The following is a 16,642-nucleotide window of genomic DNA, read 5'->3' as shown; positions in this document are numbered from 1 at the left end:
CTTTCTTTTATTTCAACTCCCTTTGTGGCCAAGCATGATTTTTTGACCGAAAGGATTCCTGTTCCGTTGAAGATTGTGTCTCCGGGCAAGCAAATGACTTCTAACAATTGCGTCCCGGATGTCTCTATCACATTGGGCGATTACAAGTTTCTCTCTTCTCCGGTGGTTCTTGGTAACTCGGATATTGATCTTATTCTCGGAATGGATTGGCTTTCTAAGCACAAGGCACATCTTGATTGTGCAGCCAGGCAGATTCAATTGACTCATTCGTCTGAGGATGTAATTGTCTTTGCCGCTCGTGATGATACCATTCGTCTGTTTTCTCTCAATGAGAAGGGTGAACAAGATGCTATCTCGCAAATTCCAGTCGTTTGCGAATATAAAGACGTCTTTCCAGAAGAGCTTCCAGGAATGCCTCCGCACCGGCCAGTTGAATTCGTTATTGATCTTGAGCCCGGCACGGAACCTGTCTGCAAACATCCTTACAAGGTCGAACCTGAAGAGTTGAAGGAGCTGAAGAAACAACTCGATGAGCAAGAGAGAATGGGTCTCATCCGGCCTAGTTCTTCTCCGTGGGGTTGTGGTGTTCTTTTCGTGAAGAAGAAGGATGGATCGGACCGACTTTGTGTTGATTACCGTCCATTGAACAAGAAGACCATCAAGAACAAATACCCACTTCCCAACATCAATGAGCTGTTCGAACAACTCAAAGGTGCCCAAGTATTCTCCAAGCTTGATCTCCGTATGGGTTATCATCAGATTCGAATCCGTGAGCAAGATATTCCCAAGACGACTTTCAGGACAAGCTTTGGTTCTTATGAATACACTGTCATGTCTTTTGGTCTCGTCAACGCTCCTCCGACGTTCTCTCGCATGATGAACTTCATCTTCAATGCCTACACCAATGACTTCATTTTGGTCTATCTCGACGACATTCTGGTTTTCTCGAAGAACAAGGAAGATCATGCCAAACACTTGCGTTTGGTTCTCGATAAGCTCAGGGAACATCAGTTCTACACCAAGTTCTCCAAGTGTGAATTTTGGCTCGATGAGGTTCTTTATCTTGGTCATATCATCTCTGCCAAGGGCATTGCCGTGAATCCTGAGAAGGTGTCTGCAATTGTGAATTGGGAACCTCCTCAGAACGTGAAGCAACTCCGCAGTTTCCTCGGTCTCGCAAGCTATTGCCGAAGATTCGTTGAAAACTTTTCTAAGGTCGCGAAGCCTCTCTCTAATCTTCTTCAGAAGCAAGTCAAGTACGTTTGGTCTCCGGAGTGTGATATTGCTTTCAACACTTTGAAAGAGAAATTGATCACTGCTCCAGTTTTGACTCCGCCTGATGAATCCAAGCCGTACGAGGTCTTTTGTGATGCCTCTCTCCATGGTCTTGGCGCAGTGTTGATGCAAGAGAATAAAGTTGTTGCTTATACATCTCGCCAGTTGAAGCCTAATGAGAAGAACTACCCCACTCATGATCTCGAGTTGGCGGCAGTTGTGCATGCTCTTTTGACTTGGAGACATCTTCTATTGGGAAGAAAAGTGGACATTTTCACCGACCACAAGAGTCTCAAGTACATCTTCACCCAGCCTAATCTCAACCTCAGGCAAACTCGATGGGTCGAAATGATTCAAGAGTATAATCCGAGTATCGAGTATACTCCAGGCAAGGCCAATGTGATTGCTGACGCTTTGAGCAGAAAAGCTTATTGCAACAGTCTGATTCTTAAGCCTTATCAACCCGAGCTTTGTGAAGCTTTCCGCAAGCTGAATCTGCAAGTTGTTCCTCAAGGTTTCCTCGCCAACCTTTACCTTGGAAGACCAGATTCGCCAAGCCCAGCTTCTTGATCCTATGGTGAAAAAGGTGAAGATTGGGATTGCCAAGAGTCAACCCAAGTACAAGTGCTACCGCCTTGATGACAAGGATACTCTCTTCTTCGAGGATCGAATTGTTGTACCCAAAGGTGAACTTCGTAAAGTGATCATGAACAAGGCTCACAATTCTCTCCTCTCCATCCACCCTGGGAGCACGAAGATGTATCAGGACCTCAACCAAGCTTATTGGTGGACTCGAATGAAGCGCGAGATCGCTCAATTCGTGAATGAATGTGATGTCTGCAGAAGAGTGAAGGCAGAACACCAAAGGCCAGCAGGTCTCCTCCAACCTCTTGCCATTCCAGAATGGAAGTTTGATCACATTGAAATGGACTTCGTGACAGGGTTTCCAAAGTCCAAGCGTGGCAATGATGCTATATTCGTTGTCATCGACAAGCTCACCAAAGTGGCTCATTTTCTGCCTATCAAAGAGTCGATCACTGCAGCTCAATTGGCGGAACTCTATACCTCTCGAATTGTCTCTCTGCACGGTATTCCTCAAGTGATATCTTCAGACCGTGGCAGCATCTTTACCTCCAAGTTTTGGGATTCTTTTCAGAAGGCCATGGGCACCAACATCCGCTTCAGCACTGCTTTCCACCCTCAAACAAGCGGTCAAGTCGAGCGTGTCAACCAGATTCTTGAAGATATGCTCAGGGCTTGTGTGATCTCCTTCGGCATGAAGTGGGAGGATTGTCTTCCTTATGCTGAATTCTCCTACAGCAACAGTTTTCAAGCAAGTTCGGGCAAGGCCCCATTTGAAATTCTGTATGGCAGGAAGTGCCGTACCCCCCTCAACTGGTCTGAAACCGGTGAACGTCAGCTGATGGGTAATGACTTAATCATAGAAGCAGAAGAAATGTGCAAAGTCATTCGTGATAACCTCAAAGCAGCCCAATCCCGCCAGAAGAGCTACTATGATAGTAAGCACCGTGATTTGGCTTTCGAGATCGGAGATCATATTTACCTCCGTGTCTCTCCTATGAAAGGGACTCGTCGCTTCGGTATCAAAGGGAAGCTTGCCCCGAGATACGTGGGACCTTTCAAGATTGCCAGCAAGAGAGGTGACCTCGCCTATCAACTCGAGCTTCCGTCAAACTTTGCAAATGTTCATGACGTGTTCCATGTCTCTCAGCTTCGAAAGTGCTTCAAGACTCCTGACCGCACAGTCAACTTCGAGGACATTGAGCTCCAAGAAGATCTCTCTTATCGTGAGCACCCAGTTGCTATTCTTGAAGAGACTGAACGCAAGACTCGCAACAAGTCAATCAAATTTCTCAAAGTCAAGTGGTCACACAATTCCGACCATGAAGCTACCTGGGAACGCGAGGATCACCTCCATTCTAAGTACCCGGCGTTCTTTCAGTCCTAGATCTCGGGACGAGATACTTTCGTAGTGGTGGAGTGTTGTAACGCCCCGGATATAACTTTCCCAATTTGTACTCCAACTCTTGCCGTTTCTGGCGTTAAGTTATATTTATTTTCTCGGGTTCGGGTTTTTGTCTCTGTGTGTTGTTTTTGTTGTCATGCATCTCATATCATGTCATCATGTGCATTGCATTTGCATACGTGTTCATCTCATGCATTCGAGCATTTTCCCCGTTGTCCGTTTTGCATTCCGGCGCTTCGTTCTCCTCCGGTGGTCAATTCTACCTTTCTTTCGTGTGTGGGGATTAAACATTTCCGGATTGGACCGGGACTTGTCATGCGGCCTTGGTTTACTACCGGTAGACCGCCTGTCAAGTTTCGTATCATTTGGACTTCGTTTGATACTCCAACGGTTAACCGAGGGACCGAAAAGGCCTCGTGTGTGTTGCAGCCCAACAACCCTCCAATTTGGCCCAAAACCCGCCAAACTCTGCTCCATCACCTAGAGCGTTCAATCACGATCGCGTGGCCAAAAACCACACCTCATTTGGACTCTCCTAGCTCCCCCTATGCCTATATATACACCCCCCCATTCCAAATCTCGGATCCTCTCCCCCTTAACCCTAAAAAAATCCACCTCCCGCCGACGGACACGTCCGATTCGGGCCGGACGTGTCCGCCACCGCCCGCCGCCGCCACGTGTCCTCCGCCTATTCGCCCGCGCCCGGTCCCCAGTTCCCCGCCGTCGCCGGCCCGGGAGGCCCAGGAGGGGCCCCCGAGGCCCGTTGACCCCGCGCCGCCCCGCTGCTTCGTCCCTCCCGTGGCCGAGCCGCCACCGCGCCGCAGCTCCGCCTCCGCAACGATCCCGGCGCTGCCCGGCCGCCCAAGGAGGGCCCTCTCTCCTCGCCGATCCGGGCCGCCGCGCCCGAGCGCCCCGCCGCCTCCTTCGCCAACTCCGGTGGCCGGAGGCCCGCCGCCCTCCACCGTCCTCCTCGTCGCTTCCGGCCGGCGAGCCCGCCAAGTCCGGCTACCTCCGGCGCCGTCCTCCTCCCTGGTGAACAGTATCGGCGGCGAATCTCGTAATCCGTGCCAGATCTGACATCTGGAATTTGTTAGGGTTGACTTTTTCCCAGGGAACCCTAATTTTTTTTTGCATTCTTGCACATGCTATATCTCCGCATCCGTAGCTCCGTTTTGGGTATATAGCATATCAAAATGTTCGCTTCAGAGAGTACATCATTTCATTCCATTGCATCATTTTCATTTGAGTTTATCTTGATGCCTGAAATGCTGTTAGAAGAGGGCTTCGTGAGTTAATTGTCAGATCTGCTACTTCATCTTAGACTTTTGTCATTTTTGCCATGATTATTGTGTGCATGATATGCCCATGAGTCCTACATATGTTTTGTTAAGGGTTTTGTCATCTTTCTAGAGGTGTAACCCATGTATTTTTGTGATGTGTGTGGTGCCTAGTGCAAGCTTGGAAAGTGAGGCACTCGGTAAATCTGTTTTCAGTGACTTAGTAATTTCACTAAGTCATGAGATTGTTTAGTTCATGATGCCATATGTTCATGCTGTTTCCTAGTGATTCGTGCCTCTTTTGAGGATGATCAGTAAAGGAGTTTTGTTAATATTTTAGTGCTCTATCCATCCATGTCTTTGTTTGCAATTATGGAGCACCCTAGCTTGAGTCAATCGATCTCTACTTTTGTTTCGTTGTGAATCTGGGCAGATTGTCAACTCGTTTGCAATTTTGCCGGTGATGTTGTAGTTGATCCGTGCATGCTATGCTATTGTTCTTGCCATGTCTAGCTTGAATTTTGTGCCTTCTTAATGGATGTATGATTGCCTTGCCATGACTTGCACCGTAGTGAGTGCATCGAGCTCGTTAACATGCCTTCGTGAGTTATGTTTCAGCATGTGTCAGTTTTCACTAAGTCTGAAAACTGATTATGTTTTAGCTATGTTCGTGTGCTTGTTAGTATATTTTCCGTCCCCTTTTGGCTCAAGGTCACTAAGGGACTTTTGTTAAGCTTGTTGAGTAGCTCCATGCCATGTCTTACTTTGTCATAATCAGGTCCTGTAGCATGTTGTTTCGTTGCTCCAAAGAGGGCTATATGAGCTGAAATTTCAGACAAGTGTTAATTTCACTAAGTCTGAGATCTGTTTTCCATTTGCGTTTTTGCCATGCTTGTTTGAACCTGTTAATGGATGAATTGGCCGTGGCTCAGTGCTAGTCTTTTGTTAAGCATCTTGAATGCTTCCCTGCATGTATTTTGATGCCATGTTTGAGTGCTGTAGCATGTTCATTTCGTTGCATTTAGAGGCCTACTTGCTGTAAATCGCAGACCCGTGTCCCGCTTGCCATTTCCAAACCGTAACTCCGATTCCGGCGTTCTTTATATCGTTTTCAAGCGGTTTCATCTCATCTTTCCAGTGGCACACTTGGTTTTCCAAGTTGAGGCCAGGTTCATGCATTTCCTGTCATATCTTGCTTTTTGCATCCCGCATCGCATCCCGCATAACATATCATCTTTGCATCTTATTGATTGATCCTTGCACATGGTTGATTGTGTCCTTGTTGCTTGTTTGTCTTGTTTGGGTAGAGTCGGGAGACGAGTTCGCTAACGAGGAGCCCGTTGAGTTTGCTTTCGAGGATCCAGTCAACTCTGACAGCTTTGCAGGCAAGATGATCATACCCTCGAAATCACTACTATCTTTGCTATGCTAGTTTGATCGCTCTTTGCTATGCCAATGCTACGATGCCTACCTTTTGCTTATCAGCCTCCCAAATTGCCATGTCAAACCTCTAACCCACCATGTCCTAGCAAATCGTTGATTGACTTTGTTACCGCTTTGCTCAGCCCCTCTTATAGCGTTGCTAGTTGCAGGTGAAGATTGGAGGCTGTTCCTTGTTGGAACATTTATTTACTTGTTGGGATATCATTATATTGCTATGTTATCTTAATGCATCTATATACTTGGTAAAGGGTGGAAGGCTCGGCCTCTCGCCTAGTGTTTTGTTCCACTCTTGCCGCCCTAGTTTCCGTCATATCGGTGTTATGTTCCCGGATTTTGTGTTTATTACGCGGTTGGGTTATAATGGGAACCCCTTGATAGTTCGCCTTTATTAAAGCTTTTCCAGCAATGCCCAAACTTGGTTTTACCATTTGCCACCTAGCCTCTTTTTCCCTTGGGTTTCCGGAGCCCGAGGGTCATCTTATTTAAACCCCCCCGGGCCAGTGCTCCTCTGAGTGTTGGTCCAAATAGAGCCACTTGCAGCGCCACCTCGGGGCAACTCGAGGGTTGGTTTTAGTTGTACGTAGTGTTCATCTGAGTGTGCCCTGAGAAAGAGATATGTGCCGCTCCTATCGAGATTTGTCGGCACATTCGGGCGGTGTTGTTGGTCTTGTTTTTAACCTGTCGAAATGTCTTGTTGTACCGGGATACCGAGTCTGATTGGAATGTCTCGGGTGGAGGTCTATTCCTTCGTTGACCGTGAGAGCTTGTCATGGGCTAAGTTGGGACTCCCCTGCAGGGATTGAACTTTCGAAAGCCGTGCCCGCGGTTATGGGCAGATGGGAATTTGTTAATGTCCGGTTGTAGATAACTTGAACCTTAATTTAATTAAAATGAATCAACCGTGTGTGTTACCGTGATGGCCCTTTCTCGGTGGAGTCCGGGAAGTGGACACGGTGTTGGAGTAATGCTTGCGCAGGTTGTTCCTCTAGTTTCCCGCTCGCGCTTTGCCTCCTCTTCTCGCTCTCTTTTGCGAATAAGTTAGCCACCATACATGCTAGTCGCTTGCTGCAGCTCCACATATATTTGCCTTACCCTTCCTATAAGCTTAAATAGACTTGATCGCGAGGGTGCGAGATTGCTGAGTCCCTGTGGCTCACAGATTCCTATTACACCAGATGCAGGTCCAGGTGATTCCGCTCCAGGTGACGCGTACGAGCTCAAGTGGGAGTTCGACGAGGACTCTCAACGTTACTATGTGTCTTTTCCTGATGATCAGTAGTGGTGCCCAGTTGGGGGTGATCGGGACCGTGTCGCATGTTGGGTTTTCTTCTATTTTGGCGCCGTAGTCGGGCCATGAGTGTTTGGATGATGTATGCTATTTATGTACTTTGATTGATGTGGCGAGTGTAAGCCAACTATGTATCTCCCCTTTTATTCTATGTATTACATGGGATGTTGTGATGATTGCCTAACTTGCGACATTGCTTTCAATGCGGTTATGTCTCTAAGTCGTGCCTCGACACGTGGGAGCTATAGCCGCATCGAGGGCGTTATACACATAGTTGTTATCGTACTCTTCTTCTTCGTCGTCTTCCATCATAACCCCTATTTCTCCGTGCCTCGTCCAAACATTATAGTGTGGCATGAAACCCTTGTAAAGCAGGTGGGAGTGAAGGATTTTTCGGTTAGAGTAAGACCTCGTATTCCCACATTCAGTGCATGGACAACACATAAAACCATTCTGCTTGTTTGCCTCAGCCGCATCGAGAAACTCATGCACGCCCTTAATGTACTCGCGGGTGTGTCTGTCACCGTACATCCATTGCCGGTTCATTTGTGTGCATTATATATAATTAAGTGTCCAAATTAATAGAAGTTCATCATCACATTAAAACCAAAGTGCATACATAGGTCTCATCTAACAACATATAGCTCTCCAGAGCATCTAATTAATTAAACCATACATTGAAACTATATAAAACATTTCAATGCGAAAACAAATGCGATCATAATCGCAACCAAGGTAACAATTTATTCAATGGCATAATGATACCAAGCCTCGGTATGAATGACATATTTTTTAATCTTTCTAATCTTCAAGCGCATTGCATCCATCTTGATCTTGTGATCATCGATGACATCCGCAACATGCAACTCCAATATCATCTTCTCCTCCTCAATTTTTTTTATTTTTTCCTTCAACAAATTGTTTTCTTCTTCAACTAAATTTAACCTCTCAACAATAGGGTCGGTTGGCATTTTCGATTCACATACATCCTAGATAAATAAAATCTATGTCACGTTGATCGGCATAATTTTCATAAACAATAAATGAACCAATAGTCATAAAGATAATATGCATACCACATCCGAATCATAGACAGGACGAGGGCCGACGGGGGCGGATACCAAAACCATCGCACTATATAAGATGCAATAATAAATATAAGAAAATGATACAAGTATCTATCTAAACATACAAGTAAGAATATTTTTCCTTTCAGAAAGAAGATAAGAACAAGAGGCTCACCACGGTGGTGTCGGTGATGAGATCGGCGTGGGTGATCGACGGCGGTGAAGACAGGGACGGGGCGTGACGGACCGCTAAATCTAGACAAATCTCGAGGAAAATGGAGCTTGGAGGTCGAGCTTCGAGAGGAGAAAGCTTAAGTAGTGTGGCTCGGGCATTCCATCGAACACCTCATGTGCATAGGAGGTGAGATAGAGCACCACAAAGCCATCTCCCCCTCGGCCAAAAAAAACAAAGCACTATGCTCTGCTCTTGCGCGAGGGGGTATATATAGGCACCTCATTGGTCCCGGTTGGTGACATGAGCCGGGACTAAAGGGGAGCATTTGGTCCCGGTTCAAGCCACCAACCGAAACCAATAGTGGTGGGCCAGGAGCGAGGCCCATTGGTCCCGGTTCATCCCACCAACCGGGACCAAAAGGTTCAGATGAACCAGGACCAATGGTCCACGTGGCCCGGCCGGCCCCCTGGGCTCACAAACCGGGACCAATGCCCACATTGGTCCCGATTCTAGACTGAACCGGGACTAATGGGCTGACCCGGCCTGGACCAAAGCCCTGTTTTCTACTAGTGATACAGGGGTGTCCGGCATTGGTCGAGACATGTCCCTGTGCTACACTAATTGGGCAGGTCGTTTCCTTGTCGTGTTGCCGTGGGTTGAGTGGTGGCTAATCTCTTATTAGCGTTGTATGCTGAAAGGCGTTGTACTAGCCGCTTGGGCGTCCTTCTATGGGAAATGATGCACATTTTCATGGTGCATTCTAGGGTGGTGGGCGGGGCGATCAAATGATTCCTGGCAAATTTAAATGTGTGAAGAAGATGCTTGAATTTTAAACAGCGAAAACAAAATTCCATCGAATGAGTAACTTACATTTCCATGTAGCATCCAAACATAAAACAGGAATTAAATCTTTTAGCGTTAATTTCAAATTCTATCGGAACCAGATCTAAAATTCAATTGAAGGAACTGAATTTGTTTCTTGGGAGCCAAAGGTTATGTTTTGGGAACGGTAACAATAGTGGTTAATGGCAGAAAATTCTCGGGCGTACAATGTATTACTCCCTCTGTTCCATAATATAAGAGCGTTTTTGACACTAGTGTAGTGTGAAAAACACTTTTATATTATGTGATGGATGGGGCACTTATTACAGACGTGTGATTTTGAACCAAAACAAAAATACAAAGTTATACAAACTTCTGACGATAAATTCCTTGCTCTCGCATATGATAAATCACGTAAATATTTCACGACGAACGACGTAAATAAGTTGTTTCTGCCGGAGCCCGGGAGTCTGAAAGAAAGGATTGATCAGCTGTTGTTGACGACCCTGCAGTTACGCCTGATCTCGCCGGCGCTTCCGGTGAGCGGGGTGATGTTCCCCATCTTGATCATCGCGGCCACGAAGTCAGCGAAGAAGAGCGCGCTGTCGGCGCTGTACTGCCGCACCAGATCGTCCTGGGCGGCGCCGTTGAAGAGCTCCTGGTCGGAGTGCAGAAGGCCCCGCCGCGCCACGAGGTTGGGGTAGTAGGCGTTGTCGAAGACGAACCGCGTCTGCGCGTCGAGCGGCGTCAAGTTGGTATCGCCGGAGCCCGCCGGGGCTGGGCAGTTCCGCTGTAGCCCGGCGGCGAACACGGGGTCGATGTTGGTGTCGTTGTAGATGTGATCCCGGAAAAAGACGCACTGCGAGAAACCGATGGTGTGCGCGCCCGAGAGCGCCGTGAGGTCGCGCGGGCTCAGGCTCTTGTTGGCGAATGACTGGATGAGCTCGGTCAGGTTCAGCGTCGGCCCCGGGAGGTCGCTGTTCGCGCCGTCCAGGCTCGCCGTCGTCGAGTCCCGCCGGCCCAGTGGCACCGCCCAGCTTGGCCCGCCGAGCTGCGCACGTGCGTGACAAAGTATGTGCACGCATGCTGCATGCAGATTGTGGTCAGCGTTACGGTACCAAGTAATGCACGCACACACGAGTAATACGCATGCATGCACGTAGTACGTACCAGAACTGTGCCCTCCCGTGCGGCCAAGGCGAGGATGTCGGCACAGGACACGACGCCCGGGCAGACGTACTCCACATTCCTCTTGATATCGTCGATGACATCGAAGCCGCGGACGGAATTGACGTTGGGGAAGGCGGTCTTCTCGCCGGTGAAGTTACTCGCCGGCACGTCGTCCAGAAGGATAGATCCGTCACAACCCTGAGAAAAACATACGTGTCGTCGTACCACCTCTTGACGTTCTCATATGTGCATGATGAGTGTATTTACCTGAACAAAGCAGTCATGGAAGAAGAGGCGGAGGAGGGAGGCGCCCATGCGGCGTTCCCTAAGGACGGCCTTGATCATGCTCACGCGCACGATGAACCCCAGAGGAGGGCAGCTCTTTTCATAGAACTTGGGATCCAGCTGCCCGTTACCGTAGCCGTTGCCGTTGCCGCTGGTGTTGCCATCCCCGTAGCCGTAGCCGTAGGCGGCGGAGGAGAAGAGGGAGAGAGCAACAAGGCACTGCCAGACAGTGGACGAAGCCATGGGGAGCTCACAAGTCACACCAAAGTTAAGATCTCAAGTCTCAAGAGGAGCTACTAGCAGCTAGGTAGGCTTTCTTTGGACCTGAGAGCTGAGCTGATGAAGTGTTGTGCATACATGATGCCCTATTTATAATGCTCTTCCGCTTCCATGCACACATAGCTCTAATATTTTTTTGCCTCTGCCAGTCGATTCCCCGAGCCATGCATGTGGGAATATGCTGACAAGGTGGCACGATAAGTTTCATCTATGCACTACCTAGTATATGTGTTTTTAGGAGTAATTTCGTCCTAGCTAGATTCCTGAAATTAGCCAACCGTCGTTTGGTGCAACTACGGGCAGTTGCCGGCACACACGTACATAGTTAAACGATGGGCATGCATGCCAAACTTTCAACGCGGCTGGAGGACGTAGGGACTACAAGTAAACACCGCGCGCTCTATGTTGCATGGGAACGGTGAGTGGCGGCGACACGCGTAGCCTCGGCATCGGCAGAGGCAGGCATGTATCGGTCGTGCTGAGATGTGTTGGCAGTACGGTAGAAGCTTAATTGCTGGCGCGACTGGCGGTCAACCAACCATGAGAATGTCGTTGAGGTGTTATTATCAGCACCAGTATAAGTGAACTAGTCAACAGCATGCACATGCAAGCGCACATTACGCAACAGTACGACGACGAATGTTCAGTCTACAGGGTGAGCAAGACAACCGGAGCCGGAGGCCACTACTTTACACGTACGTAGCCGCCTCTATCTAGCTGGATCATACATGCATGGTAATACATGATTCAATAAATAGTAAAGGGTGGGGGTCGGGCTACGACCGATCGACAATACCTTTCTTTTTTTTTCCTTTTTGCGGGGAACAATACCATTGTTGAACCAGAAACCCTATCTATATCTATATCTATATCTATATCTATACCTCTATATCTATATCTATATCTATACCTATACCTTTTCTTCTACTAATAAACCAAGGTGATATTCTTGGTTTTGTCCCGCATTAGATGTTTTTTTCCGTTAGTTTTGGTCGACGATTCGTCCAATCGCGAGGTGGTACTAAATTTTTTGTCCATCCAATTGGTCTGCATCCACATCCTCTCAATGGGCCTGCATGCACGTTTTGGTACCTTACATGATTTTCACACGTACTCACAATAATACCACCTCGATTGCTTTCCTGAAATCCTACCAATTTATATACCTACACAAATTGCATGTAATATCAACAACTAGCCTCTTGGATCAACAAACACAGAACGAGTCAAGAGAAAAAGAGAAGGGAGCCGGCAGACATGACCGGCAGTCCGACGCGCGGGGCTCCCGGAGCAAGGCAGGGGGCGGAGATGGCCACAGGGCTCCCGAAGCAAGGCAGGGGGCGGAGATGGCCGGAGGAGGGGGAGGCAGTGGTCGGCCGAGATGGCGTCAGGCTATAGCCGATCTGACGCGAGATGACCGGAGGAGGGAGGGCAGACCGGCAGCACGCGGGGCTCCCGCCCCTCTTGTGAGCATGTGTGGTGGCGCTAGGGATTGGGAGGATAGGATCGAGGGAGTGGTTTTTAGGCCTTATTGGGCCGGCCTGGCCGGTTGGTCTTTTCACATATTCTCTCTCCCGTCATTACAGAAACTAGGAAAAGAGGCAATGATGAAAAAATAAATAGGTAGCTAGGTTGCATGAAAAAATATTAAACTTTTCCTGTGGCATGCATGATTTATACTTATCTACAAAAGAAGTTTCACTGAAATTGGAGAATTTTGGAAAAAGTTTTGGGGGCCAAACTTGTAATTGAAAATGCAAGGGATTTTGAAGAAGGTTGGAATGAAAATTGGAAAAGCAATTAAATAAAATACAAGGAAGGCTCAAATGAAGTTTGGCCCCCATGTGGTGATGACGGGTGGAGGTGAACGACGAGTGTGTTGCTCTGCTCGCCGGAGAACACGCATGGCGGGAAGAAAGGAAGTTGTGGTGTGTGGCTCGCTCCTGATCCCAATCTCTGGAGGAAAGATGATAGGGACGGGAGGAGAGAGATATGCGGAGGGGGGTGGCCCACAAGGCTCCAATCTTACGTTATCTTATCTTCTTACGGAGGTTCAATCTATTCATGAGAAATCATTATTTTCAATAATCTTCTAAGAAATTGGCAGCTAAATTTGATAACATAACTTTATTTGATATATAAATTTTTGAATAATAATTTAGAGGAAAATAGCATCGATTTTTATTTAAAAAAATAGTATTTTTTTTGTCCCGTTGCAACGCACGGGCACATGTCCTAGTTACTACTCTTTCCGTTCCAAAACTTTTGTCTTAAATTTATCTAAATACGGATGTATTTAATACTAACATGTGACTTGATACATCCATATTTAGACAAATGTAAGACAAGAATTTTAGGATGAAGAGAGTGCATAAAAAGTTTTACTTAAATCGTGCGTGCCGTCAAAGGAGGAATATGTACCTAGAGTAAAACTCGTACGTACAAATAGCATTGAGCAGGCTGTTGACTAGCGTAGGAGCCCCTTTCAAAATAATTTATTACCCGTTTCAGAAGAAAAAAAAGGCTAGCGTAGGAGCAGGGTGGAGGATTTGAAGCATTTTAGGGCAGACGGGGAGCGAATTTGCCCATGGAAACAGGGGCCTCAAAGTTGATTTTAGAAGCATTTCAGGGCAGACGGGCAGCGAATTTGTCCATGAAACATTTCAGAAGTTGTTGTTTGGCTTACAGGAGGTCTCTGTTTGCGCCGCTGTGGGGTGCGACGAATGGCACATGAAGTTGCTCATCACTTAAAAGACAGGTTGTTCAACACCATTGGATCGCAGCCAGAAAACCCTTCTCTTTCCCACCTCCCCTGTTCGGCACCATTGTATCACAACCAAAAAAAGGCTTCTCTCCTCCTAAAAAAAGGCTTCTCTCTCCCACCTCTCACCTCGCCGTGTCATGGCTCCTTGTATCTCCCACCTTCCACCTCCCACCATGCCGTGTCATAGCCCTGACACGGCCCTTTGCCCTCGCAGCACTGTCGTGTGACCCTGTCACCCTGTTTGCAACTCCGGCATGAGGCTTCGCAGCACCACCAGCAGTCTGCCGCTTGCAGCACAGCTGCCCTCTGTTCACCGCACCCCACCGCTGCCTCAGGCAATTCGTAGCAGTGCATGCCCATGCTGATAGCACCACGCACCGCTGCTCCGATGGCTGAGGATCACAGCTCCGCTCACAAACAGTTGCAGCTCTGCACACCACCACTCGTATCTCTGCTGGTCGAGGGCAGGGGAAGCATTGTAAGCGAGCGACCACCACGATCTCACGCCGATTGGCAGCATTTCCCCAGAAAAAAACCCTCATAAACTGTTGAGGACTTCCTCTGTTTTCAGATGAGCTCGTCCAGTACTTACAAGCTGAAGCATAGCGACCCTGAAAACTCGAAAGGCTTGCTGACCTACAAGAAGCAACTCATCCTTTTGCAAAAGATAAAAACAAAGAATAAGAAGAGATGAAAAAGAAGAAGAAAGAGACAGAAAGACGTCAACCCTAGCCTCTTCCTACTGAATTAGCTCTCGCCTATTATGTCCTAAAGCAGTCTATTTATTATTATAGACAGTTTTGTACAACTGGGTGGCGATGGCGATGTCGCATGACATGAAATGTTGGAACATAGCCACGCAGTTGCAGAGGTGTTTGACTGGGCTCTCTTCGCACAGACTAAACATGAGCCACCACGACTTGGACCTCGATTGACATCCATTGCGAGCTTTATGTCCAGTCAGTGGACCGATGTAGCTTCGGTTATATCATATACCATGGCAGATGGCCAGACACGCTGGAGCCAAAACCTTCTTTGGCCCCACACCACTTTCCATATTATACCGAACTTGACAGACGACCGGTTGCGGACCCTTTCCTTGGTCGACGGCGCCTTTGTTGCGCTCTGCAACTGAGGTACACCAAAATGCCTGCGTGTTCAACAAGGAATCGAATGAGAAATCACACGCCTTCCTCATACATATCAAACTATGCATATGTTACTTACAAGTAGTGACAGCAAAGCAAGCAGGTACCATCCATTGGCTTGCGACCTGCATAGTAGTAAAATCATCACCTTAAAGTCAGCACACTCCAGGCAATGACCATATAACATTGACCAGGATAAGATTAACTGCTCAAAGCAATGGCCATATAACATTAGCCTAGGATAAGATTGACTGCCTTTTCAGCCCAAACTAGCTTGTCTAAGAAATACTCATAACAGTTTACTGGTTAGATCAGCCTTAAGTAATACTCCCTTTGTACTAAAGTTGAGACACTTATTTTGGGACAGAGGGAGTATCTTCCAACAATAACTAGATAGCAATCTTCCCCTCTGTTCTATTCCAGCGAAGAGACTCTAGAACTAACTTTCTATCCTCTACATGCGCAAGAACATTATTGTAGTTTTCTCTCGGGTTCAACCCGCCCCGATATCTCACCGACCACTTTCCTAGGGATAGGTCCTGGTTTTATATCTACATTCCATCTTCCATCAGTATTCAGACATACATTCCTGTTAACTCTGACGTATTAGATTCCTTGCATCCTGTACCGCTGTGGGTCTCATCTCATTCAATTCCTGTCAAGGAGCCAGGCAGCTTCCAACAACCAGCTACCACATCAACCTTTACCGATTTGCACGCTCTATGACATACTAGGTTCCTTAGGGGAAAATGTTCTTACAATTCAGAAAAATGTTCATTCCTTGTTAAAAAATATTCATACATTTTGGAAAAATATGCATCCCATATATAAAAAATGTTCTTATGCTAAGAAAAGTTGATGTATCTAAAAAAATGTTCATGTCAACATATTTTGTTTTCCCAAAAGGTTTTTGAATATATAGTATGAAAAATAAAATATTCACATATTCAAAAACAATCTTCATGTTCTATAACATGTTCGTGCAAATCTGAATTGAAACGCTCCTCCTAATTGGTGACACGTTTTCCCGTATTCACCGACAGTAAATGCAGGTCAGAGAGCCTTGTTCGAACAAGCTGTCTTCAATGCAGACCATAGGGAGAAGAGATCACCGCGTCCACACACCGTTACAAATCACGTTTACTCAAGTGCCAGCCGTTGTATGGAACAGGTCCATCTGTGTATAAATCTGTTTTGCGCTTTCATGCCACCGCGTATTCGTCTAGACACTTCTCTAGCCACAAATCATGATTTCAGGAGTAGGTGCCGCCGAGTTCCATTCGTCCGTGTCCTTATATGGCCTTCCTGTTCACGAAAGCTCTGTGTTCTCTATAGTCTTAATTCCCAATGTGCTTTTCAGGATAGACATTAACCTGGCACAAAAATAGTTGTGCAGCAGCTCTGCCTTCTAAGATTCAGGGCCTGTTTGGTTCATACACCAAGTTTGCCAACATGTGCCACACTTTTTTTGCCATACACGCCTAAGGTTAGGCAATCAAAATTGGCGCCACAAAATCAAACACAATAACTTCAGGCCTGACCCCTGCGCTGCCACTCCCTGACATCTCAGGGGAACCCTAGCCCCTGCCACCGGCCTTCCTCCACCATCTCCTCCTGCTGGCGTTGCCGCAAGCCCTTGCCGTGCTGTTGGCGGTCCCTGTT

The 16,642-nt window shown here is 47.3% G+C and overlaps 2 protein-coding genes across 2 annotated transcripts in view; both read right to left on the bottom strand.

Moving 5' to 3' along the window:
* Nucleotides 1-9,735: 9,735 nt before the first annotated feature.
* On the bottom strand, nucleotides 9,736-11,032 carry LOC123154382 (peroxidase P7-like). Its single transcript, XM_044573136.1, has 3 exons — nucleotides 10,772-11,032; nucleotides 10,505-10,702; nucleotides 9,736-10,385 (listed from the first exon to the last, which is right to left on the bottom strand). Exons 1-3 carry the CDS (start codon nucleotides 11,030-11,032, stop codon nucleotides 9,822-9,824), a joined length of 1,023 nt encoding a protein of 340 aa, XP_044429071.1. The 3' UTR covers nucleotides 9,736-9,821.
* A 3,327-nt stretch (nucleotides 11,033-14,359) lies between these two features.
* LOC123154733 (subtilisin-like protease SBT6.1) overlaps nucleotides 14,360-16,642 on the bottom strand; it is a 14,412-nt gene continuing 12,129 nt past the window's right edge. Inside the window, exons 9-10 of the mRNA XM_044573379.1 lie at nucleotides 15,060-15,105; nucleotides 14,360-14,982 (exon numbers count right to left, since the gene is read on the bottom strand). Coding sequence (XP_044429314.1) covers nucleotides 14,891-14,982; nucleotides 15,060-15,105 — 138 coding nt within the window. The 3' untranslated portion in view covers nucleotides 14,360-14,890. The remainder of the gene's footprint in view (nucleotides 14,983-15,059; nucleotides 15,106-16,642) is intronic.

This window comes from Triticum aestivum, chromosome 7A, assembly GCF_018294505.1.
Source record: "Triticum aestivum cultivar Chinese Spring chromosome 7A, IWGSC CS RefSeq v2.1, whole genome shotgun sequence".
Classification (NCBI taxonomy): domain Eukaryota; kingdom Viridiplantae; phylum Streptophyta; class Magnoliopsida; order Poales; family Poaceae; genus Triticum; species Triticum aestivum.
This window is presented reverse-complemented; position numbering and strand designations above follow the sequence as displayed.

Excerpts from the sequence above, each read along its gene's own strand:
- LOC123154382 (XM_044573136.1), bottom strand. The coding sequence starts at position 11,032 with ATGGCTTCGTCCACTGTCTGGCAGTGCCTTGTTGCTCTCTCCCTCTTC. Across the intron at positions 10,703-10,771 it reads TCCATGACTGCTTTGTTCAG|GGTTGTGACGGATCTATCCT; the intron begins GTAAATACACTC and ends TGTTTTTCTCAG. Across the intron at positions 10,386-10,504 it reads CACGGGAGGGCACAGTTCTG|CTCGGCGGGCCAAGCTGGGC; the intron begins GTACGTACTACG and ends GCACGTGCGCAG.